General features: G+C 41.2%; 1 protein-coding gene across 2 annotated transcripts; it reads left to right on the top strand.

Moving 5' to 3' along the window:
• The first annotated feature begins 3,034 nt into the window (after positions 1-3,034).
• SLC34A2 (solute carrier family 34 member 2) lies at positions 3,035-23,880 on the top strand. 2 transcript variants are annotated; one of them, XM_084517116.1, is made up of 14 exons: positions 3,035-3,386; positions 3,477-3,532; positions 9,063-9,177; positions 9,299-9,433; positions 10,042-10,170; positions 11,100-11,243; positions 11,837-11,948; positions 13,765-13,960; positions 14,514-14,609; positions 15,902-16,022; positions 16,736-16,903; positions 18,277-18,393; positions 18,493-18,617; positions 20,264-23,880. In XM_084517116.1, exons 3-14 carry the CDS (start codon positions 9,072-9,074, stop codon positions 20,837-20,839), a joined length of 2,025 nt encoding a protein of 674 aa, XP_084373242.1. In that variant the 5' UTR covers positions 3,035-3,386; positions 3,477-3,532; positions 9,063-9,071; the 3' UTR covers positions 20,840-23,880. The 2 variants fall into 2 exon arrangements, with proteins under 2 accessions (XP_084373242.1, XP_084373241.1); XM_084517115.1 differs by lacking the exon at positions 3,035-3,386 and having other exon boundaries at positions 3,468-3,532.
• The last annotated feature ends 2,286 nt before the right edge of the window (positions 23,881-26,166 follow it).

Consider the following 26,166-nt stretch of genomic DNA (forward strand, 5'->3'; position numbering starts at 1 on the left):
CTTTGTGACTCCTTCACTTTGCATTTTATTTCTCCCTCCCATTCCTGGCACTGACTCTGTTGACTGCTACCTCTTTATGACTTTACTCATTACTCAGCTCCTGAAGTATGTTAACTACAATAACTCCATTAGTGCTTTTGCATATCATTAATGTGAGAGACAATGAACTGCACGGTATTGTAATGAAGAACCTTGTGATAGGATTCAGCTTCTTTATACATTCAATCAGGTGGTTTCTTATTGCTGTCAAAGCAGCCTTGTAAGTTCTTTACTATTTCTTACTACGGTAGAAACTTTGAGCAAAAATGAATGTCCTCAGGTTGCATTGCACCTATGGCCACCAGATGATTTCCCGGTAGGCACTGAAGTTTTAAAGACAAATTTACACTTCCTAATGGAATATGAATGAGGTAATCAACTAAAAAAAAAAAAAAAAAAAAAAGTTTGCATTCTTTTCGTAAATCAAGACATCCTTTGTAATGCCAGGAACAGAGCCTGTTACAAATATTGATTACTAGAAAATACCCAGCTGTACTTCAATGTGGAATTTAATAATCACAGTGAATATCTGACTGGGCTTTTTCATTAATAAACTGCATTGTTAAAATGTTTACATGTTGAATACTTTTCAGACAATAAAGAAAGCCAGAGCTTAAGCTCTTGCAAGTAGCTGCGCAATGCAAGAAGGTGCTCTTCAGCTGAGTAGGGGCAAGTCCTTACCCAAACAGATGTTCTGGCTGTACTTCACATCGAAATCAGCACTGATCTCTGTCTTCATTGGTCAGTGCTTTGTGGTTTTACGTATCTGCAAGAGGAAAGGCTAATTCAAACTAGCGCAGCTTTGTTCCTTGCTTCCGAACAGATTAAAATGGACAATGTTGTTTCCTAATGCCTGTTCTCTTCAGCAGAGCCACATAATGGTTTTCTAGTTTCCCAGCATCCTGAATACCCAGTGAATGTTTAGCAATGCGTTCTTTGGATCTGTAGAATACTGAAAATCAAATTCAACTGTAAGAGAAATGCTTTTTGTCCTGATCTCAGCTGAGAGCCTCGCCCATTCCTGCTGCCCTTTGGAAGAGCCAACTGAAAGAGACAGCCCAGTTGGGTGCATGTTACTGGTAGTGGAAACACCCCAGCTGCTCTGACACCTTTGCAGGACAGATGGCCATTTCTGCTACCTACCTTAACTTACGTGGATTTGAGCTGTGACTTAGGTGCACTTGGTTTGCTGTACCAGGGCTTGGTTCTTGAATCTGAACGGGGTTGACACCTTCCAGCAAGCCTCCCGTTTGTGTGAGCAGGCCACGAGGGAACCTGTAGCACAGATGCCTGTTATGCAGACGTGTTTCTCTCCTGTGTTACAGCTTCTTGCAACATATAACAGGGCCTGGACAGAGTTCAGCTCTCACGGGATTTGCACATGCCAGGAATTTTTTCTCTTTCTATGTTTGAGACATTTTCTGTGCAACCCAGAACTGTCTCATGTGGGCTTTAGGCTGATACATAGACTGATCCCAGGTACTGCGGAGTAATCCAGCACCTTTGTGACAGGAAATTCGCTTGCTTGTTTTATTTTATTATGTGTTCCCTATTCAGGAATATTTTCTGACATTATGTCAGTTGTTTCAAAGCAAACCCTAAAGGGGGGAGAAAGGAGCGTTGGGTTAGTCTTCCTCAGTAGCATCTTCTCTTGAATCTGTTCCTGAAGCACGTAAAGTTAGTGCACTGGGCTATAGCCTGGTGTCTTGGGAAGTTTCAGCCTCTTCTCTGATCCTGAACAAGGGAAAGGCTTCTGGGATAACTAAGACCCACCTTCATCCCTTGCAGCTGCTTATGGAGGCTGTTCCACAATGACTATAGAAAATCTGCCCCAGACTGCCAAACACAGCCTCTAGATTGCCTGCCTCTCCGTAAGTGGCTGTGTTCTTCTTTCCAAAAGTATTTTTGGGGGAACACAATGGGTCTGATCCCTGCCTAAAGCATGAGCGTGGTCAGTGCATTGGACTGTGCTTAGCAAATAGACTGAAGAGCGTCGGAATAAAAATGCTGTCGGAGACGTCACCATGCACCGGCCGAGCCCCAGCTGGGCACCTCGTCACTGCTCACCGTCAGAGCCGGGTTTCACAAACAGTGACTCAGGATTTAATAAACCACAACTCACAGAAACACAAAGTTTTCCCAGTTAAAAGCTTCGTCTGACTTCCGACATGCAGGGCATCACTTAGAACCGGATATTTTTGAAGGTGATGTTAAAGTACATTTCCATTAAGGAAAATGAGCCTGAGCAAATGGACCTTAGGGCTGTTTCCTATCCCTTCTTTCCTCTTTAGGCTGTTTTCAGGTCTCCTTGTCTCCATCATCACCCCTAGTCAGGGCCATGGTGGAGGTTGGCTTTACACCAGCAGGTCCATGGCAGGAGCTCGGTGGTTCTGCAGATGGAGCTGTGGAGGCTCCACAACCAGCACTCATTAAACATCTCTGACACTGATGCAGGTGGAGACCTAGTTCTGGCTCCCAGCACCACAGGCTGCATGTCTCTACCAGGTTGAAAGGTACAAGAAGCAAGAGTTTTATTTTTCTCACTGAGCTATAAGTCACTAGGTCGCAGGGAGATATGGCTGTGAACACGCAGATGAAGCAGATCTGCTGATCAAATTGCTGTTTTACAGCTTATTTTCCTGGTCGCCTGTTGAGACAGTAAAAATTCAAAAGGTGTCAAATGCAGCCCTTCAAGCTCCCCGTTAAAATTACCAGTAAAACAGGTAGTGATGCCAGTGACTTCTGTGCCTAATCTGTAATAGCTTACCATATTTATTGGATAACATACCCCTTTATCATAGTCTTCTTCCTTGATAGCATTCTGAATGCAATTATCAAAGGTGTCCTTACATCTTTAAATCTCATTTAGAAGGAGAGCCACAGCCAAAATGCTAATGAGTTCTCCTTAATTGTAAACACGGAGCACTGATAAGAAGGAAACTCCATCCTCTCTTCTCAAAGAAGTTCTTACGTGTTTCCTACTTACACCACGTTTTATCTGATTCTCCCTCGCTGCTGTCCTTAGGCAGATTAATAGGCGCCCGGACAGACAAATAACAGTACTACTGCTTCTTCGCACCCTCTTGACGGGCTTTCGAGATCGCAAAATATTGTTTGAAAATTATTATTGGGAAAAAAAGATTGCTGAATGATCAGGCAGGCTGCGATTTCTCAGGCTGGAATAAACCGTCCCGTAGCACTCACATGAACACATTAGCAACTCCTACTTAAATGCTGATGGGACGTTTTTTAGAATGTGATAAGTGTGAAATAGCCTGTGGTTTTATCACTCTCGGGTGCTGCCCACTCCTGCTAAAAAAAGGTTGATTGTGATCATTAAGTTGCAGGTAGGCAGTGCCTCCGGACTGTAAAATAGGAATGTTAGTGCGTAGTGATGAAAGCAAACTTTGCTCAACACCTGTCTATATATATTGCAGGTTGCAGTGGCTGCCCAGTTGATCTGTTCGCTCTGTTGCCTGGGAAGAAAGAAGTGGTAAGTAAAAACAGCTAAGACTAAGGGTGTTTTTTTTTTCTTCTTGTTCTTCTTTTTTTTTTTTTTTAAAAAAAAAAAAACTTAATTAGCTCGTAAATCAAAAGCTCTGCTCTTGCAGCTCGAGAAAAGGCAGCAGAGAGGTAGTGCAGGAAACTGGAGTGGCATGTGAAATGTCAGCCAGTTGTTAGCATTTTCAGCTTGTGTGCTTTCAGCTGAGTTTGTGTTTTGAGGAAAGGATTAAAAAATCATAGTTCTAAAAATGAACTCTGCTAGTTTTTGTTTGAAAGTAACTAGTTTCTTGTTAATGGAATATGGGAAAGGTAAAAAACAAAACACTGTCAGCAGCTGTCAAAAGTACAAAACCAGAAATAAATAACTGCCTATAGCATAAGGTGTTATTGTTTTAACACTTATTTGGATTGAAAAGCAGTGAGATTTTAAGTCACGGTGGTACTGGATACTGGAAAATATCTGGGATACGATTAATGAAACATTGGAAGGAAATACTGTCAGTCGTGTTAGCATAGACAGCCCATAAGGTCTGGGTGCTGCACAAGGCAGTGCCAGGCCGTTCTCGATGGAAACATTTTCTTATGCTAATTCAGTTTGATACACCGAGGTAGAAGGAATACATTAGTCTAATGTAGTTAGCTCAACTAATGTGACAGTAGGCAGAAATCAGCTGGTTTCCCAGTAACTTTTATTAGCAGCTCTTCCATTAGATCAGTAAGTCTTTTTTATGTCATTATTCTCTCTTCTCTCCATTCTTTACTGTGTGTTTTGTGTTCGGGATGGGGTAACTTGTTGCTGGAAACATGTTTTGCTTTTTATTCTTAAGAGAAAAAAAAAAAGGAATTATTATTTTTAAGTGCCTGCCATGCATTTCAAGCAGTTCATTGAGGTTTCTTGGTTCTGACTCTTAAGTGGCTGTGTCTGGTGCTTTGCTTGATTGTGAATGCAGAAGTTAATGTTTGGGATTTGTTTTCTCTCTGCACTAGCTTAGACATCAGTTTTCTTTGTTAGTTTTATCTACTTTTCAGCTTTGCCATGTGTTAGATTCAGAATTGTGATAAATAAGCCTCAGGGATTCATAGGAATAAATAGTGAGTACAATATTGTTGTTTTTCTAGCTTTCACACACCTATTTTTTAATTTGCCGCTACTTTAGTTGAAAGCTTACATCCTAGTTGAGTCTGCTAATGTATTCGGAGAAAAAGTCCCAGGGAAGTGCCAGAGCAAACACAAGACTTGCCCCGAGAAAGGCTGGACCCTTGCTGGCGTTTATTTAACTTGTTGCCTCTTCTGTTGGGGTTTTGTGGCTGCAGCGGACCAGGATCTTGGGCAAAAATGTCACTGATGTAAAGCAACTAGATTAATTTGTGCTGGCTAAGAGTCTTTCCCTTCCTGTCCTGACAGAATTTGCCTCTCTGTCTGAAATTTTGAGGAAAAGTTCTCTTGTTTCGTCCAGCTGTGCATAAGAAGGATTGCAATGTAGCTATGTATTTACTGCTATGAAGCACGTGTGGCAAATATTTGCTTTACTAATTCATACAGCTGGATCTTGGATCTGCTGGTAAATCTCCTTTCAGCATATGTAGCATGGTGGTTCGTGACAAGAAAGTGGCATGCATTTGCGGAAAATCTGGGAGAGGAGAGAGGGGAGAGGGGAAAGTCTGGCAGAAACCCAAACTTGACTTGGAGCTGCTTAAGCAACCTGGGGAAACCTTTTTGCCCAGAAATTTTACTTCGCCGTGGTTTTGCTGGGTCTGTTCCCATCAAGGTTAGATGTATTTAAGGCTTACAGCCTTGTAGTTCTTGCTGCAGGCACAAGCTGCCCTCTCGGTGAATGGTCACGGCTGGAGGGGTAGAAACAATACCATCCGGGCACGTGCAAATGGAACTTTATATTCTCCAGGTTAAGACCAGCAAAATAAACAGATTTACTACCTCTGTTGATTTAAGAGCAAAAAGCACTGACAGCCAGCCCCACAGCAGCGGAAGCGTTGTTACAGCTGGGTGAGTCACTGGGGAAGGCAATACGGGGTGGCTGTGTGACACCTAGCGTCGCTCCTGTCCTTCCCCAGGGACTTCAGCTCTGAGATGCGGCAGTTAGAGGGGAAATATGGGTCCAGCTTCATACCCCTCATATCTTATGCTGGCATTTGGGTTCCATTCATTCACGCTGGTCTCCCCCTGAGGAGCGGGAGGTTTCTGTTTCGCCAGGAGTCAGAAGGGACGTCACAGGCAGTTAGCATTTTCCGAAGGAAAGACTATACTGGCTGCGCCACAGTGCGGGAGGGTTTGCCGCAGGGCTCGCTGGAGCAGGCTGGATTACAGCTTGCACGGGCGTTAGTTTTCAGGCCTCTGCAATATGCATAGCGTACTGTGACCTGCCACCTTTGGGGGGGAACAGGCTCCTGTTTCAGCACAGGATGCTCAGGGTGCAGGCATCTGGCCAGGCTTCCCACCAGCTAGCGCAGCAGCAGGACATGTTGCAGAGGCACCAGGGCTGGCAGAGGGACCAGCAGCACCTCTCTCTTTGGGCACCTCATCCAGAAGCTGTGGCTGCTTCGACCTGGACTGGCGGGTCCAGGGGGACGTGGCTCCTTCTGGCAGGCTGTGCAGCCACTGGCCCGTCCTCTGCCTGCTCCCTGACATGTTTCCTTGCAGCTGTCGTCAGTGCTCAGGAGGAAACCACTATTAGTGCTTTCGTAGTCGTGTATATCTTGCGTAAAATGGTGCAGGTCTTTCACGCCGTGACTGACGTCAGCCTCTCCAAGGGCGCAGCTAACCCGAGGGGCTGGGGAGGGATGCGGGCAGCTCTGTCACCCTGCTCCCCCACAGCATCTGGGTTTCTTCTGCATGCTTCACTCAATATATCAATGTCTGTATTCAGGGCAAGAAAGAGCTCTCTGAAGGGAAAACTATATCCTCGTAGCAGCGATTAATTAACAGTAAGTAGCTGTGGCCAGGACACCGACAAGTGGAGTATCAGGTGGCTGTAAATTATCTTCTCAGCTGCTTCGTCTAACAAGATCTGGGATCTGGAGAAAGCTGACAGTTTTGGTAGCACTTCAAGGACCTACGTGGTTCTGATTTCACCTGTCCCTGATAGCAATCGCACAGAATTGGCTGTTCAAGGAATACCACTGCAAACCCAACTACACGGGGCAAATACTGTTAGGACGTTTGGTATTCAAGTCTACCTTGCCAAATGAGAGGTTGGCTAGGACTCATATGAATAATTTTATAAACATACTTATAAAAAAACTTCCGCCACAGAGGTGCTCAATTCTCATTCTAGGCTATTTAATCACATAAAGCAAAAACAATAATGACGTACCTGTGGGATCCCGAGCACCTCAGGAACACGAGTGTTGCTTATTAAGATGCCTTGCTGAATTCTTGAACGGGGAGTTTATTTAGGAGAACTAGAGGCTGGTTTTCTGCTGAAGTTTTAAAGCTCCAGTTCCTGTAGTGACTGCAGCAGTTCAACTTCCATACTGTGACCATGCAGGCTGAATCCTTCATTTCCACTCTGAGCTGAGCAGAAGAGCTGTAAAAGAACCGATGGCATCTCTCGGGCTGGTGCTGTTCACTATATTCCGTGCTTCTCTGTGTCAGGAATATGTCATCAATGCAACTTTGCACCTGAATTTCCAGTGCATTTTCACGACTTCTGTTTCACTTCAGGAGCATTTGTGCTGAGCAGATATATTTTTTTCAGAGCTCTTTAAATGCTGAACATGAATAAATGAAACTTGTTTAACAAGACTGAGGTGTTCTGGCATGGGTGGGGCTTGGAGGTTGTTCTGGCATGGATGAAAATATGAGAATTTGCTTCAAGCAGATGGAAAGCCTTGTTGAAACAAGCAAGAGTGATTTTCATCCATCTCTTCTGAGATCTTTCTTTGTGTGTCTTAGGACCTGCACTGGATCTCATGCCACTGATAACAACTGTGTGAAAGCATATTTTTTGCCTTTGAGATTGTAGAATGACTTTTCTTGCTTAGGTGGAAGGGGAGGAATCCCTAATCTGGGAAGTACCAGAAAACAATGCCCTGCTGTGTTGCAGTAAGACATCAGTGATTATCTCTGTGCCATTTCCTTCCCAGCCAAAGCTGAACTTGGGAGCAGGATGTGTGGCTGTTGACATGGGCAGGGACAAAACTTCAGCTACATAAATGATTATCATTAAACAAACGATTAATTATACTCCCTGAGAGTGGCTGCTAAACATGGTTGAGCCTTGTTTACGGGTGCACGATACCCGCTCTGACTCTGACCCTCGGAGGCTGGGTGCAGGTGCCTTGTTTATGAGGAGTGTTGCAGGCAGATTTGTTCATCCTTGTTCCAGCCATGTGGGTATGAGATGTGGCGGCCACTGGGCAGGCCACAGCCTTGCCTGTGGCATGGTCTGACACGTGTGGTAGACAGGGTTGAAGAGACAGACCCCGAGGTGAGGCTTTTCTGGGGAGTGTTCACCTCTCCCATCCCTTCCACTGAGTTTTGGGTCACAGAGGCTAAGCTAATGAACCACCTTACAAGCCTGGGAGGGAAGAATTATAATCATGTATTGTTAGAGCCCCCAGTCACCTTGCCCCTCTTTTATCTCTCTCCCCCTGGCTCCCAATACTGGCGAAGTGAGTAGCTTGTGTCTTCCAGGTTTTGGTTCAAGAAGTATCTGCCTTCTCTACTTGGGCCTGGGTTTGGTCTTCCACATGTACTTATTCCAGCAGGAATTGGCCATGTAATTTCCTATTTTTTGACTTATTATTGGATAACATTAGAATACGTGCTAAATGCCTGACCTCAAAAGGGGTCAGGAAGGAAAAAGTTCATGCAGAGTTTGTGTGAGATGGGAGAGCCTGCAGCTGCTGCTACCAGCTCCACTTCACTTCCAGTGTCAGCAGCAGGAGTTCCAAATACAGACCTGCAAATGGCCTCTGTCATTTAATAACGCTCATGTCTGGTCCTTCAGCAAGGGCCATTCTGGACCTTCTGAAGCTTGTGTCTTCCTTTGACTTGTCCAGAGTCACAGTCCTCCATCCTTCCATGGGAATGAACCAGCAGAGGCAACAAGAAGGTTGTTTTTAGCATACGTGTCCCAGACTAGGCTATGCCTTGAGGAAGAATGAATTTTCAGTTTGATAAAGGTAGTCAGTTAAAGCTAGAAGGTGGAAAAAAGGAAAGCAGTTATCTGACTTTTTGCTGAAAGGAGATAAAATGAATTAAAGAAATGCTTTAGGTTAGGAAAGCTGAGAAAAAGTGAACAAAAATATAAACATGATTGACTTTTTTATTATTTTTTTAAATTGCACAAATAAATCAACTGTGTGATTTCAAAGGTAAATGAGATATCTATTTCACAAATAAAATAATAATTCAGAAAAATTAGTAAAAAGCTGTGGTCAAGGACAAATTACTTCTATTCCATTTCTTCTCTTAAAATTAATCATATTCTCAAATGCCTTGTTGTAAATTGAGTATGTTGAGTTCACATACATTTTAATCAGCATTACTTTATCAGTCACAGATCATGGCTCCTTGGCCTGAGGTGGACAAGCCTGAAACCAATAACTATATCGGGGATTCTTCCAAACAAAACCAGAACGTGCCTGGAAAAGAAGGAGAAAATCACAAAGGTAACATGCGCTCTCACCTCTGAGTTAGAGATATATAAGTTTGACACTCCTTGGAGAAGAAGGAAAGTAATTAATTTTTTTATTTTATTTTATTTTATTTTTTAATGTTCTATTTCATCAGGCAACGTGACTTCACTTGGAAATAAAGGGGAAATCCAACCTGCATTTTCCACGATAGCCTTGATAGATGAGACAACGCCAGAAGAAGACCCATGGGCTCTGCCAGAGCTGCAGGACACGGGGGTCAAGTGGTCAGGTAGACGTTTCTCAGTAAATAAGCTACCTGCATTTATTTATTTTTTCCATTACTTTTGCTGTCTTTGTATCAGTTATGTTTTCTGAAATGGTATTTGCTGCAGAACAGAATTTAGGATTTGAACTGTTTTCAGATGTAGGCTTTCCATTTTGTCTCAGCTTCCATAGTGGTGAAATTGGGATAGTGTATTTAGGCAGCTTAGAAGGAATTGGAGAGCATGCTGCTTACTCTCCTTAAAACACAAGGGAATATATGGAAAACAACCCAAAAGCATCAGGATCTTATTTTCAGGGTCCTATTGATTCTTCTTTACTCAGTAGGATGAATATGTTAAACCAAGGATCAGTCCTGGTCTTCATAAGGCATTTATCTTATACCGAAGGCTTTTTTATTTTTTTTCCCTGGTAAAACTAACTAAATGAACTATCCATTTCTGCCGTTAAAATTTGGATTAAGAACACTCTTTTGGGTTTAATTATACACTGGGGCCATAACACCATATTTAACTCTGTAGTCTCTGCTTGCACATTAAACTGTTCTGGAGAAAACACCAGATAACATAAATAAGTTTTTTTTTTTTTTTTATGTATAATGTATTTATTTTGCAGAACTGGATAGAAAAGGAAAAATCATTCGTGTACTATATGGAATAGGAAAGTTTATCATCTTGCTTGGATTACTCTACTTATTCGTGTGCTCTCTGGATGTACTGAGCTCTGCTTTTCAACTGGTAGGAGGTAGGTATGAAAATGCATCTAAAATATCAGGAATAAGCTACAAATGAGGCATTAAATGTCATCCAAGTGAACAAAATGCAAGTTTTACTCTTCAAGAGCATAATGCACAGATTTATGTGTAGAGATACAGATTCAGAAGTAAGTATTTCTGCTTGAAAACTGATTTTCCTCTGCAATAAAAAGGGCCTTTGTTTCTCAGATTCCAAAGAGCTGTTGATGTAGGGATTATTGGGTCCAGTTTCTTAGGAGGTTCCTGTTACTTTAGTGATAGTTTACACAAATGCACCTGAGCATAAATCTGTCTCATGTGAAAGTCATTTCAACAAGGAGAAATATCAAAACTACCCTCTTGATCAAAGCATTCAGCACTGAAATGTCTCCCAAATCTTTCAAAGATGAAAACTATTGGAATATATTTTTATGTTCACCTCCCTACGAGTGTTGAAACCTGCTGATGGATTCAGAAGTTATCAAAGAAATACATGATTTTCTGCAGAATTATCTGGATTTTTGGCAATACAGAAAGCTACAGGAGCAGAATTACTCAAAATTATTAAATTAGCTTTCCTTGAGGCAGTAACCAAAAGCCATTAGGGCAGAAATAGCATTTAAATCTATGTATATGTGTTGATTTTTTCTTTACAGTCTTTCTTCTGATGGTGGTTTTATATAGTTCTCTGTGGAGTTCACTGTAGCTTGTTTAGTCACTGAAATGAGAAAATATAACATATTGCCTGATAACTGATAAACTGGGAGTTCAGAACTTGAATTTGGATCCCTGGGCTACATCACCTTGTACATTTTTTGGCTGGCAAGCATGGCTACCTATGTATCATATTAAATGGTTGAATGATCTTTAATTAAATGCTCTGCTAATTCCTATTGACTTCACCTTGTACTTCCCTCACTCTGAGAATATGTTCTTGCAGGTAAAGCAGCAGGGGACATTTTTAAAGATGATTCAGTGCTGTCTAATCCTGTTGCGGGACTGGTGATAGGAGTTCTGGTGACCGTTATGGTCCAGAGCTCCAGTACTTCTTCATCCATTGTGGTCAGCATGGTGTCCTCCACACGTAAGTCTGCTTACAGTATCTTCCTAAAGATCACCCACAAATCTCAGTGTGGGGTTGAACAAATGTTCCCACCTGTGCTGAAGTTGTAGAAGCATTGGGTGGAATAGCAGGAAAAGACTTTCACAACTGTTGCCCTGATATCAAATTATGAAAAAAAAAAAAGGGGGGGGGGGGGGAGAGAAAAAGTTAATACACTGCAGAAAATACTGTCCATAATAGCAAAGAAAATCACTGGAAGCCTTGGTATTGAATGCATTAGCTTTTAAAGTATCTGCATAGTTTTCTTTTGTTAGCCTGTTACTGAATTTGATTTGTTTCTAGCACCATTTCACAATTCTGCAGACAATACCTGAGACTCTTACTCTGGCCCTCTATCATGCAGTGAAAGGAGATAACCATGGGCTGCAGTGGGGGGTCACTAGACTGTCAGAGTACCACATTCCCAAGGGGCTTGATTAAAGCAAACGTCTGGATTAGAGTGTCTAATCCCAGTGACATCAAGGGAAGTCAGGTGTTAACATAGATTAATTTTCATTGGACCAAATAGCTCGCTGATGATTTTTTCATTCAATGCTTCATTTTCTACTTTCTAGTGCTGACTGTGCAATCAGCTATTCCTATCATTATGGGGGCAAACATTGGCACCTCAGTTACAAACACAATTGTGGCACTCATGCAAGCCGGGGACAGGAATGAATTTAGAAGGTATTGTACTTAAACAGTAGAACTGAAAAGCTGCTTTTCTTCCTTCTCACTAGGTTTTCTCCTATACTGCCTATCAGCACTACAGCCATTCTACCCTTCTATTGACCAGAATTTGAATGTCTAGTTAGGAAAATCGCAAGAAACTTCTAAAGCAAGGTTAATGACCTATAAATGCAATAGATTTTAATCATAAAGGGTTTTACCATTTATTTCAATGGAGGTTAAAAAAAAAAAAGTTAATTTTTTGCTTTGTCCTATGAAATTATGATGTGAATTATGTAATTTTCAGCTTCCTAAACTGTCAGCTTTGACATGATAGCAAGTTTTAAGCTGTTGTCACTCCTCGCACAACTGCCATGGCCAAAGTACAGTCCTGTTTAGATATATGGCTTCATATACATGCAGAAAAGCATATTGGGTTCCTTTAAATTTTTGTGGTTTTGTGAGACTCCACCATTTTAAATAGGATCTTACTCAATGATAAATTTTCAGACTACTCCAATGATGCCACCCACTTTTGGTTACTTCTTAATTTTAGGAGTTAATAAATTGACATTATGCTATTTCAATCTACTCTCATTAAGAAGGACTCCAGTGCTCCAGGCTTTTGAAGTCTACAACAAGCAACAGCTGGTAGCCATAGAAAAATGAAGTGTTTTGGCTGTAAAATAAATAGAGCAGCAACTTTTTTTTACCGTCACTTGGCATTATCACTAAGAGCTCACTTTATCACATAGAGCTCTCATTAAATGGAGATGGGCAGTAAACTTGGGAGGAATATAAGACTTTAGTATCTTATATTTATGGCATACCAAACATACAAAGTACACCTAACTGAAGCATATTTCTCAAAGATTTGCTGTTCGGAATCTTTGGCTGAGCTAGTTTCTGTCACTTAACTTGCAATGACAAAGTACCCTACTAGTTTCTGGTCAGGAAAATTTAAATAAATAATAACGGGAAAGAAGTTGATTTTTAATGTAGTCATTAACAACCACTTTAGTCTCTAAATACCGTCTGCATATGCTTGTTCTGTAGGGCACTCACAGGTGTACTTTTCACAAAATGGAAAGAAAAACTCTGGTGACAACCACCGATTAAGATATTCTCTCTGTGGTAGCACTCTCCATTTTGTTGGTCTACTTTGAATGCTCCACCTAATTTCCCCTCAAGCAGTTTGGAACCTAAATTAGCGGATTAGCATTTCAAGGAATATTTCTTCCATATTTTTCTTCCTCTACAATGCTTAATTTAAGGAGCCATATTTTAAAACAAATACAGGCAGATTGCATAGAATTAAGAGGAGCACAAGCACCTGCCAGGAACTTTGGAAAGAGTGCCCTTGAGGAAATAGCTGTGGCTCTTCAGGTTGTGGAGGAAAAGCTGGAAGGGAGCTGTACACCCATGGTTTGCAAGAACATGTGAGAGGGCTGCAAAGAGACGTCTTCTGCATGAGTCAGGGAGAACAGATCCTAGAAGCAAATCCTGGTTGAGAATTAAAAGTGTACCAAAACAGGGTGAGATACAAAAACAATGTAAGCTGTTAAGTACTCTTGGCAGCCTTGTGTTGAGGATTACTTTTGTATTGTCTAGTTTTTCTTGTTCTGGTCACCTTGCCTGACTCGGTCACTTGGACAATGGTGTGGAAAAAACTTAGAGCTCTGTAATAAAGCAATCATCTTCTGGGACCTTAGAAATGAAATAATTCCTGTTTGTAAATGGGCTTCATCCCCACCCTTATGATTTCATATTTAATTGAAGTTGTGCACATATTGTTTAATTAAAAGCAGCTCTATTTTTGAATTTCTTCTTGCAGGGCCTTTGCTGGGGCAACAATCCATGATTTCTTCAACTGGCTTGCTGTTTTTGCATTGTTGCCCATTGAAGTAATTTCTGGCTATCTTTACCATCTCACTAATGTTATAGTGGAGTCCTTTCATCTCGAAAGTGGTGAGGATGCCCCTGAGCTACTAAAAGTTATCACAGACCCTTTTACAAAGCTCATCATTGAGGTAAGCTCTTTTTCTCATTAACGAAGCTACTTACTTGGTACCACCACAGTTAAACGGAATGCTCTGAATATGGGAAAGGGACTCAATCACTTCTCTGTGTCCTTGGGATAAAGCTCATTAGCAGGTGGATTCACAAAGACCCAGCTCCATAATTCCCACTTCTGTTTCCCCTACATTTCATCTTCATGAGGATAGGCCTAGCTAGAGGGCTGGGAACGCAGGTGACATATGGGGTGGATGGGATGGCAGCCCGTTGCTTCAGTGTGGCAGCCTTGTTGTGTCAGTGTAGCTGTTTAAGCAGAATGGCTGAGATGATGGGGTGAGTGATTTGGGGAGAATACTCCAGTGTGAGTATTTGTGCATACGAAGTTGTACCTTTTCTGGGAGTAAAACCCATCCTCCCTGCTGGGCAGCAGCTCCAGTATTAGAGATGGTCATGTAGGCTTCATGTGGCTGAGCTCCCAAAAGGGAAGTTATTATCTGGGTAGAGCTGAACAGAAGTGTGTGGTGGAAGTCGGAGTAACACTGTTGTTTTCCTTTGTTTATTTTTAAGCTTGATAAATCTGTAATAAATGCAATTGCTACAAATGACGAATCAGCAAAAAACAAAAGCCTTGTAAAGATTTGGTGCGTAACTGAAACCAATGTGGTAAGTATTATGTTAAATTAGTTGTCAGGCTCCTCAGGAAATATTTATTGATCCATAGCTGGCACTGCTTATCATAGGATTGTGAAATTAGATTTTTAAATGAGTATTTATTGCTGCAGAAAAGGAATGCAGACAATTTAATGTAGCTTTTGTACTGCTGAAACCAAGCATGTCATACCAGCAGCAGTCTTGACTTGGTTGCTTTTGCAGGCCCTTGCTTATCAGAACTGGTGGTTTGGAGCCAAACCTACTCCTTTCACATACAAATGCCTTTAAACTTGGCACTCCTTCAGACTCATTGAAAGTGGAAAAAATCTGCAATGTATGCCCAAGAAAATCTCTTTTTGCCCACCTATCTGATCTAAGCAGCTTTATGTGCTAGGGTGGTCTGCTGGCAGTTGGTTACTTCAGTTTTCTCAGAAAACTGCCTTCAGACAAAGCTTCTCTGGGTCTAAAATTATCTTTTCTTCTCCTGAGACCACTGCAGCTTGAGGAACTTGTTGCCCAGATTGGCACCAAGGAGTACTTTGGTGGACTGTGGAGCTCTGTTTGGTTTGTGTTGTTCAGCTAAACTAACAACTAGAGCATTGAACAGCACCTGGACCTCTAACGAGAGTTATTCTACTTGTTAGTGGGTGTGTAAAACTGATTTCTGAAGTCCTGAGGCAGCAGATGCTAAAGCACACACAGAGTGGAGATTAAAATTAAGTTTTGAGAGGAGCCCCACTCCTACTGAATGATGTTCTGGATGGCCAGTGAAATGCTAGCCATGGCAGACAGGGCCAGGAGCAGGCTGTGGTAGCATGAAACTCCCCTCAGGTTACCTGCAGCAGTGCCGGCTGCTCCACCTGAGGTGTGGGAGGAGGCTGAGGTGGGCCTGCTGCTCCCAGTGCCCTCTCAGGTCTGAGTGTCAGCATCCTGCAATCCTTCCAGGCCCAGAAGGTGAGCAATGGCACAAAAAGTGCAGGCAGAATTGTGAATCTATTTCAGTGAGTCCTGAGATCAGTAATTATGGTTCTCAGCTACTGACGATCTGGTTGCTCTGACATAGAAGGTTTCATCTTTAAAAGTCATATTGACTGACCTGAGTAACAGCACAGCTGTTTATTTTAACAAAACAAAAAATTTTGCTATGTCATTTCTCTGGTGTCACTAATTATCCTCCAGCTTACAAACCTGCCTGTAGCTGTAGTTGATGAATTCTTGGTTGCAGCAAAAACCTAGAACTGTGTATGGGCTCTTAAAGAAGGCTGTAGGTGACTGAACCATCTGCTTTCTCTGGCAATCTTTAGACACTGCAGAATGTCACACTTTCACCTTCAGAAAACTGCACGTCTCCTGACCTTTGCTGGACTGAAGGAAACGTGACATGGACTATGAAAAATGTATCTGAAACAGACTATATCAGCAAATGTGAGTAGTGGAACTATTTCTCCTTCTGCAATATTTTTACAGAGGTGCCTATCTTCCTAATGGTTCCTACAGACCACTTCAGACTTACACCAAGAGGCACTTGCCTGTATGCATACACAAGGTACTACTACAGGTGCAGTCAAAACAGCCTCAGCTCTGTTGTACAGCTACATCATCATCATCACTGCATCTGGCTGTGGGTGGATACCTTTCCATGCTCCCTGATATCAGTAATTGGGGTCCTCAGTATCATGTCACCCTTGCTATTCAGGTGACTCGGTGCTACAGTTACTCTGCTGTGGTGGCTGCTTGGATGTCTCCATCCCTATGTGTGCTGCTCAGGACGTTCAGCAGCCATTCCCAGCACACAGCCGTCCCTGGGAAGAGCTGACTCACAGCCCAGCTGGGAGCACACCACAATTTCCTCACTCTGTTGTTGTTCTCCTTCCATGCATATAGTCACCCTGCTTCTGCCTGCCCTGCAGATTTGCTCACTGTGTATTTATGAAAGTGTACATACACGAGTTCCTCTCAGGCATGGCTTTTGTGCAGCCAGGGAGGCAGCATTTTCTTTCTTTTCATCACCGCCTAAAGCTGTGTGTGCTTTGGTCCCACGTTCTTAGGGCTATGCATGAAAACCAGAGCTGGCCTTGGGATCAGAAGCAAAAATGTGACTAGGCCAATTTGTTTTCCTTTTCTTTTTTTTTTTTCAGGCCGGCATCTCTTTGCAGAATCAGACCTGCCTGATCTTGCCATCGGTCTCATCCTTCTGGCTTTGTCCCTGCTTGTTCTGTGCTCCTGTTTGGTGATGATCGTTAAGCTATTAAACTCTGTACTTAAAGGACAAGTGGCAAGTGTTATCAAGAAGACAATCAACACTGGTAATTAACCTGCTTTTCCTGAAGATTGCTCTTAGAAATAGCAAGGACATTAGGCACATTTATCAAAATCTCCTGTTCTGTTATGCAGTTATTACAGAATAGGTTCAAGAAAGCAGTATTAAACCAGAGTTGTCACCCCCCAATATTTCTTCAGCTCAGCATGCTATTTTCTTCCTTTTAAAAGCTATTAGTTAACAGCTTGCTTGTGGACTGCAGGTTAACAACAGAGACCAAAGTTCAGGCTCTGTATCTTGATGTATAATCATTAGCTGTTAGAAATGTAATCTTCATATCCTCAAAAGATAGTGCTGAGATTGTGACTGCTGGCTTGGGCACAGGGCCTCCATGTTTCTTTTAAAGTAAGCTGAATAAATGTACGTAGAGATTAATGATCTAATTTCTTTTACTTGCCCTGCTCCATTCCTTAACCGTCTCCTCAGGGTGATAAGCAGCCCTGCATATTGGTACTTTCTGTCTTTCCCCGTGTTATTCAGGTGATTTTTCAGCCTGTTTTCATTGTGTGCAAACAGCTATTTTGTCTTGTTTTGTTCTGTTTGTTTTCCACTTGGCTGCTTTTTCTTCATTTTCCATTGAATCCAGGTCAGAACCTGTACTAGGGAAAAGCAGTCCTGGCATACACCTGATTGTGTTAGAAGAGAATGCCCACAGATATGGGGAAGACAATAAAGTGGTCCCCTTTCTGTCTTCTTCTGGGCAAAGAACATTGCCCAAATCAAAATAAACGAGTAGAAAGTGATCGGCTGCCAGTTACTGTTCATTTGTGATCTGCTTGGAATCCCTCTGTCTTCCTGACTGATGGAGTCCTGGCCCCTTCTCACTTACAAATCTGCAGACCATTGTGCTTAGTTTCTCTAATCAGCGTGATTAGCTTTTCTTTGCAAGAGTAACAAGTGAATTATTAGGAGATGATCAGCTTAAAACTAGTTAAAACAAACCTCCTTATTTTCTCAGGATACTCTTCAGAACTTTCTGAAGACCTGATTCATGTAGCAGGTGCCTGCTCGCCAAAACTGACACTTTAAACACCTAGAAAGTTTTGTGTTGAGCTCAGTGGAAAAATTTCTGGTACCTACTCATATTACAACATACATGTTACTCTGGGTCAGGACAAAGGTCTACCTAGCCTAGTATCCACAGTGTGTCCAGTGGTGGAAGGCTGGAGAGAGAGTACAAAGAACAGGGTAAATTCAAGTAATAGAACTCACACTGACCCCAAATCTTCTTGTTTTAGACAATATGCAAGCAGTATATTTACATTTGAAATGCTTAGTGTTGTTTTCTATATGACTGGAACATTTTGTTATTCTAAATATTTGTTATTCTAAAGACAATGTTTTGTTTTGTTTTTTTAGATTTCCCTTTTCCTTTTACTTGGCTAGCTGGATACCTGGCTATGCTTGCAGGGGCTGGCATGACCTTTGTTGTCCAAAGTAGTTCTGTTTTCACATCTGCAATTACACCTCTTGTTGGTAAGTTGTCAATATTGTAATTTCTATCTCCACTTTTTATCTTTTTTTTTTTTTTTTTCAACATTCTGCAATCATTCAATGCTGTTTCCTTTCTCCTAGGCATTGGTGTTATAAGCATCGAGCGTTCTTATCCCCTCACCTTAGGAGCTAACATTGGCACAACCACAACAGCTATACTTGCAGCTTTAGCAAGCCCAGGGAGTACATTAAAATATTCATTACAGGTCAGTATAAACCAATGCTTCCTTGGAATTCATTTAGAATTGCAAATTTTCTGAATAAAAATCTGACAAAATTAGTTCTGATGCAAATATATCATGGAAATTGGACTTGATTCTTTGAGTGCTACTAGTGACTGCTCATTAATTTCAACTATCAGAGCAAAAGGCTTCTATTAAGCATTCCTAGAATGTCTATATATAGTCAGATCTTGCTTTCATAAATTTAGCTTGGTCTGATTAATTCATTCAGAAAGCAGACAAGATTGGCCACCTGACTGCAGAGTATGGGATCTTAGCATCTTGGAATTCAGTGCTCACTTTGACAACTCTCTTGTCTATCCCCTATGAGGGTTACTAATTTCTGTTGAGTTCCCTGCTCAGGACCCAAACTCTGTTTATGCAGTGTACAGGGATTTCTGTCATCTAAGTAGAGGCTTTAAAACTCGTAAGATGTCAAGTTGTCAACCTGTGTGACATTGCAGTGAGCATCATGACAACTACATTCTCATTGCAAATCTAATATGGGCGGCTTTTATTGAATTTCTTTTTGCCTCAGACTACTTGAGATGTAGGCAGCCTGGCTTTGGGCTCCCACTTACCGCCCAGTAAAGAACATTCCAGTCAGAAGATAACATTTCAATGAACCCTCTACATCAAAGAGTGAAAAGATAATGAAGTTTCCTTTGTGAATAGGATGAATGCTTTTTACTAGCCACAATAAATTAAGAAAATTACAGAAGTTATTTTATTGTCCTCAGGCATGACAGAACAGATATAATCATGTGAAGATACTATCTCAACCAACCTCAGCTCTCGTGTTAACCTGCTATTTTTATAATGTACTCTAAAAATCAGAATCCAGTACTTTCATGTTTGCTTTAGTCTGATAACAGTTACAGAAGAAAAATAAGATAGTGGGAGCAGGGAATGTACTGTTTTGTTCCAGGTATGCTTACTCTGTCCAAGTGACTTCTGAAAGATTTAGCAAGTATATGTCTCTTCATGCTTTTTTTTTTTTTTTTTTTTTAAAGGATTTTGAAATATGTAAACCAAATGATCATAAAAGATTTAGAAAAAGTCACATTTCAGTGCCGTGTAAACTTTTTGCTAATTGTTTGGAAAATCCAGGCTCATCCAATTAGCAATTTCTCAATAACCTGTATGCAATATTTAATCTACTTTTCCCATCTCTTAGTTGAAAACTTAGGGATGCAGAACTCAGTAATGAATAGTTCTCACATGGTTCTCCTGCCTTACTAACAACAAAACTGTTTCCTGATTGTTGCTTGGTTTGCCAGCTTTATTTCTGGTAGACTCAACTTCTTGCAGTGGAAAGCTGTGTTTTAAAACTTCTCCATCTGCAGGGAGATAAGGAGGAGTCCCCTCTATGCTTGCCTTGTTTCCAAATGCCACGGCCTGTTTGTAGGGTTTGACCTTTACAATGCATGAGGTATTACCCAGTCCTTGCTTCATGCAGGAAAGGCCTGGCAGTGAAATAGCGTGAAAGACAAGACAAAAAACAAAGTGAGGAGCAGGAAAAGGGACACTATGGAGTCAGCACCACTGGAAGTTATTATTATGTAGGCAGGAGCATTTAGAGGCATTTATAGGAGCAAACTTCTCAAACTTTTTTTTTTTTTTTCTTTCAGATTGCCTTGTGCCACTTTTTCTTCAATGTCTCTGGGATAATTCTGTTTTACCCGCTGCCTTTCACCCGGCTCCCAATACGGATGTGCAAGAGTTTGGGGAACATAACAGCCAAGTACAGATGGTTTGCTATATTTTATCTTCTCGTCTGCTTCTTTCTTTTGCCTTTGTTTGTATTTGGTCTGTCACTGGCAGGCTGGCCAGTCCTTTTGGGTGTTTGCCTTCCCTTGTTTGCTCTGTGTATTGCTGTGATTGTAATTAACGTTATGCAGACAAAACGACCACATTCACTGCCTGAGAAGCTCCAAAACTGGGATTTCCTACCCATCTGGATGCACTCTCTAGAGCCCTGGGACAATATGATTATGTCTACACTTGCCTTCTGTGGGAAACACTGCTGCGGTTTCTGCAAGTGCTGCAAAGTCAATGCAGAACAGGAGGGTGCCAAAGACAATCAGCTAAAAACTATGGAGGTTTATGAAAACACCATTGCAATGGCTGATGAAGAAAGAGGTGTAAGAAGGGCACCAGCTGCAGCTTGTGTTGAAAAAACAGGCACAAACAACACAGCCTTATAGTAGTGGATCAACAGAGATACAGCATAGGATGGTTAGGCTCTTGAAAACCATCTTGGACAATGCACTGAGGACAGAGTGAACATTTTGTTAGGTTTCTGCAGCCAGTGATATATCACTCGTCAAGGAATGGAGTCAAACAAGCTTGACAGAGTCCCTAGAAAATCTATGATCATTTGAAAAGCTAAAGACAGATTTGCTTACAGAGGATCTACTGTGTTGTACATTCATCCAACGCTATCAGTAGCAAACAAAATAAATCCTGATGTACACCCATAAACAGAGGGATGAAAGGAATACGATCAATTCAAACTTAATTAAAAAACAACCAACCAACCAAGGCACCTGTAGAACAGCCTTTCTGGCCCACTGGCTTATTCAGCAGAAGTTACTTTGATACCCCAAATGCTATGGAAATTAAAAAAAAAAAAAAAAAAAAAAAAGAACCAACCAAAAAAAAGTATCCAAGCATTTTCATTGGCCTGATTGCAGTGGCTGCAGTGGTCAAAATGGAAAACAGTATTCCCAATATAGACTAAATCTATTGTCCATGTGTGGAGGAAAGTAAAATGCTGGGACATCCCTCAGAAGCTCTGGAAGTCCTGGTCTGGCATAAGGGTATGCATAGGCCCATTGTGAGCCCTCTGTCTCCTTTAACACTGGGGACGGGAGCTGTTGTCTTTTGTCATTTCAAGCTAAAGGCCAAAAAGTAATTGCTGATCCCTTTGCCTGCTGAAGGTTAAGCACTGGGTTTGGAGACACGGTGGCTATGAAAGAGCTTGATGGACTCAGGATGTGGTTGCGTGGCCATTCCTCTGTCTAGATAGTCCTCCCCAGTCCTGTTCACCATGTAACCCCACAAGCTCTTGTCCTGACAATTAGAGGAATGGTTCAGGAGGGAGGACAAGTGGCTGGTGTAGGGGTGGAGAGAGCCACTCAAGTCTGGGCTGATGCCAAGAGACCTGTGTGCAACTATGGCTCTGTCTGGCTGAGCCACAAAATGACCTTTAAGGGTAGCGGTGGAGCGACAAGAGTAGCTTTAGGGCTACAAAAGAGGGAACCCAGAGAGAAGATTATGGCTAGTGCGGGACATCTAGTAGCATTTAATGGTGAGAAAGGAGTGTTCACTCTGCACCATCCCTGTGTGCTCCCTGGAAACAATGTGAATTTTACTGGCAATTGAATGCAGCATATCCCAAACACAATCCATAGGTAGTGTAGTCATTGCCACGTGTAGTCAACCCATAGGTAGTGTAGCACTTGGTGTGAAGCTGCTTGTGCACAGATCTTACCATTACTGATGTTCTACTAAATGCTTATGAGACTGCTCTGAATCATGGACTGACAAAAGGCATCATTTCAGTGTCAGAAAAAGAACATTTCAAAGACGCATTGAGTACTTCTGCTGGCCTTCAATAGCTTAGATATGAGTGAGCACAGGATAATATCTGAGGTCCAACCACCAAAAGAAAAAAAATCATGTGGTTGGGTGTAGGCCAAGCAGTATAATTTAAAGCCACTTTATATGGCTGAGTTGAGATTACATTTGTAATGGAAATGCTGACAAGACCTTTAGTTTAGCGTAGCCATTCCGTGCTGCTAGAACACACTTACCTCTGAACAGTTTGTTTTATGCAAAGCTCTAAGATTAGTAGGCTGCATTCAGCTATCAGGTAAACACACATTTTAGAAGGGGATTTTTTTTAATTTCCTTTTTAAGCTGACATTTGAAATGGCAAATTAAGTTGCCTAAAACATGTTTGAAAATTACATTCATACTGAGATTCCAACTGTTGCTACAATTGTGAGTCAGTGACAAAATGCTTAGAATCAGAGTGAATTTCCAAAAGCATTTAATTTTGGTGTATTTCTGCTCTTTGTAGGCTTAGTAACAGAGAGCAGAGTTATACCTAACTATTTTTTGGAAAAGTATTTACCTTCTCCCTCATATAGTTCAAACAGATTTTTTTCAGCATCTCATTTTCAAAGTGGAATTGTGGTATCTTCGATAATTATTTTTCATTTTCTTCTCAGTTCATGATGCTTTCATGATCTGCGTTTCTTTAGATTCTAGTGTGCATTTCCCATGCTCTGTTTCTACAGAAAAAATATGAGAAAATTATCCATAATTCTTTCAAAGTTATCTTAAACATCCATTGAACACCCATTGAAACAGGGAACATTTTCATCTACTCTTACTCATTTCTTAACGTGCACCTTATTTTGCATCTTGAAGTAAAGCCATCAAGCACAGTGATAACTTTCAGCAAAGCATTAGAGGAAAAGCAGTTCTTGTAAAAGAATCAGTGTAAAAATTATGGTTGGACATATCAGTACTTTATGTTCCTCATTGTAACGTTTCCCATATGATATACCTAGTTCTCACTCTCTCCTTGCTGGTGAATTTCAGGCCATATTGTGCCTTTGTTTTAGGCAGATTCCAAACAAGGACTTTTGATTAACACTTGGCAGCACAACATGCCCTGGTATATTTGCCCCCCGCTCTTAACAAAAGATATTTACACTTTATTTATAATTATTTGAGTGTACAGAACTTTTCATAAGTTATACAGAAAGAGGCTCATGTGATTGTGTTATATATTACATATTTGATAACTATGCAATGTTTATCTATAAAAATGTAAAAAGGAACTACTGTATATTTTGTAATATAACTTTTAAAATTGTTTGTAACTGTGTATACTGCGTATTATGGAGGCTGTTGGCTCCTTCAATAGGTTACGTAAAGATGGTTTGTAATGCAGAGACAGATTTCTTAAAATAAGGATGGAAGACACCTACATACTTTCATCATATGGCTTAATGCACAAGGATATTGAACTCCACTTTTCTAAAAGATTTGAATTTTCTGTAATGAGGAATTTTGGAAATACATTGTTTCTAAAATACTTTTCTAAACTCTCAAACTTTATCACTTTTATTGTTTTTAGGACAGTATATGGATTTATACTTTGTCCTGAATACTCATCTTGTCTGTCCTCGTGCATCAAATGTAAAAATAAAGAGAAGTTTTAAAAAATGAAGATTTTTTTCATACTATCTGTTTACATATGTATTGCAGAACAACATAGTACAACATAAAGGAACTGAGGTTAGCCCCAGGCATTAAAGAAACCCATCAGAGGGCTGTGTTTCCAATAAAGGTTTTCATATGAAGAAAAAAAAATAATTGCTCAGTGCAATTGTGCAGGCCAAAATATCTTACAGCAGGGTTCTGCAGTCTGTCCTCAGTGAAGGTAAGCACAGGAGGCCAGAGCCTTGGCTTCTGTAACAACCAGATGCAAACAGCCTGTCTCACTGTGATAGGCTCAGACTCTCTCTTCCTTCTACAAGAAAGATGGCACACAGAGTGTTTCCAAAGTGCTTCCCATGCCATGAGTGATGTCTGGCTTATGACTAGGCAAAAATAGCCATCTTGCTCTTTTTTTTTTTTTTTTTTTTGATTGCATATGATCTTAAAATGAAAGGGATGGAGAGAAAGAAAAAGTAGCCCTTAAATGCCTGAAAGACTATTTTAAGAGGTCATTAGGTTTCCTAACTCTAAGCTCAGCAGAAGTGGAGGAAGCAGCCCCCAAAACAACTGCCATGTCAAACTGTACCATATTTTAGTGAAATGAAGATAACAGAAGTATTTCTTATAACATAAATATTTATGCAGTACAGTATAAACAGTCTTCTTCTAAAATGTAAGCAGTAATCACCCTAGGCCCGTGATTTAAAACTTAAGTCTTCTGACACTCATGCAGAAATACTGCAATTCCGTGTGCCATCAGCCTCCGTGACTCACTGTCCATCAGGAATCAAAGCACGTCCAGGAAACATGCACAGGTTGTGCCATCCATCTCCCAGTTTCCAAACAGACTGCAGAGCTACCTAGGGCAAAGTTCAGCGACGCCTATCCTTATTTAACAACAGATTTGTGCTGAAGTACTGCACTGGCCAGAAGACTTTAAAACATTCAAAATAATGCTTCAGCTAATTGCCAGGTTGCTCCTGATCCTGTGACTGGGATCAGTCGTCTTCCTCTCTGCTTATGACTTAGGCATGATGGTCACGGCTCCTTCTGGTGCTTCTGGTTTTGCTAACCCTCTGCCAAAGCTTCTCGTCCAGTTCCCCCAGATTCAAACTCTCTTGATACCACTGCACTTAACTACCACTATGATGGATTCCCATTAATCAGAAATGCAGGTTGAATTCGTCATTTCTTTCTTCAGCTTACCTTGAAGTGGTGGGCATCCCATCAGATCCCCAAAACAGCCCTGGCCATGCTGTTGGGAAAGGTTACTCACTAATTTACAGCAGACTGTTTGTGCATGCAACCTGGTGTGATACCACTGACAGTAGCTTGACAATAGCAAAGGATCTGATCCTGTCAGCCAAAGATTAAAAATGAATACTACCAAGCAAAAAGCCACTATTTCACAAGCTATTTCATGGAGGATATACTTGATACACATACATGGAAATGCCAGGCCATACTGCAACTGCACAATTTCCACAGGCTGTGCTTCCATGCCATGATTTATTTGCAGTCAGATTTTTCTTCCTCTAGCTAATGGCCATTCCTGGTGTTGGTACATGTCAAAGCATGACACTCTAAGTGTAAACCTGCTTGTGATATTTTTATAGTGAATATTCTGTAGATCTTAGTCCATTACAATTTTACTACAAAGGAAACCCATAGTTGGTATGAAAGAACAGTATTGGCATACTGAACATATACTGATTTTCACCGAACTGCCCCCAAACAGATCTCCCCCAACAACTGACATCTCCGTATTTCAACAAGAGAGGAACAGAGTGAAGGCTAGCATTAAAATGTCACAAACATTCCATCTTACTCAGCACCTGTTGAAATTTCCTAATTGCCATTTACACTTTTGGGGTGTATCAATCTTTTTACACTGTTCAACGTCTAAGGACACATTACCGTGACATAAACAATCAGGGTAATTACAGGAGAAGATGTTTTGCAACCAACAGCTCAGCTGATTGTTGTATTATTATTTTTTTTTTCACAGTACAAAAAGTATAAATTACAGGGCATGCAAACAACTTACAGACCAAGTGCTGCCCTTGGTTATGCAACGTGCAACCGTAATTGACATTAGGAAAGTTTGTGCACGTGTAAACTAGGGTAGCATTAAGCCCTATTTTAACTGACTAATGCAATGGCCTCAGGCACTGGATCTCAAATGATTACCAGCAGGGAGCCAGCTCTGCTGTTGCTGTATAATATAAACATACAATATCTGCTCTTGCTTGTTGCTCCCAGCTGTTACATCGCCTGAGAAGATGTTTTTAGATGT

Source organism: Aythya ferina (genome assembly GCF_964211825.1).
Source record: "Aythya ferina genome assembly, chromosome: 4".
Classification (NCBI taxonomy): Eukaryota; Metazoa; Chordata; class Aves; order Anseriformes; family Anatidae; genus Aythya; species Aythya ferina.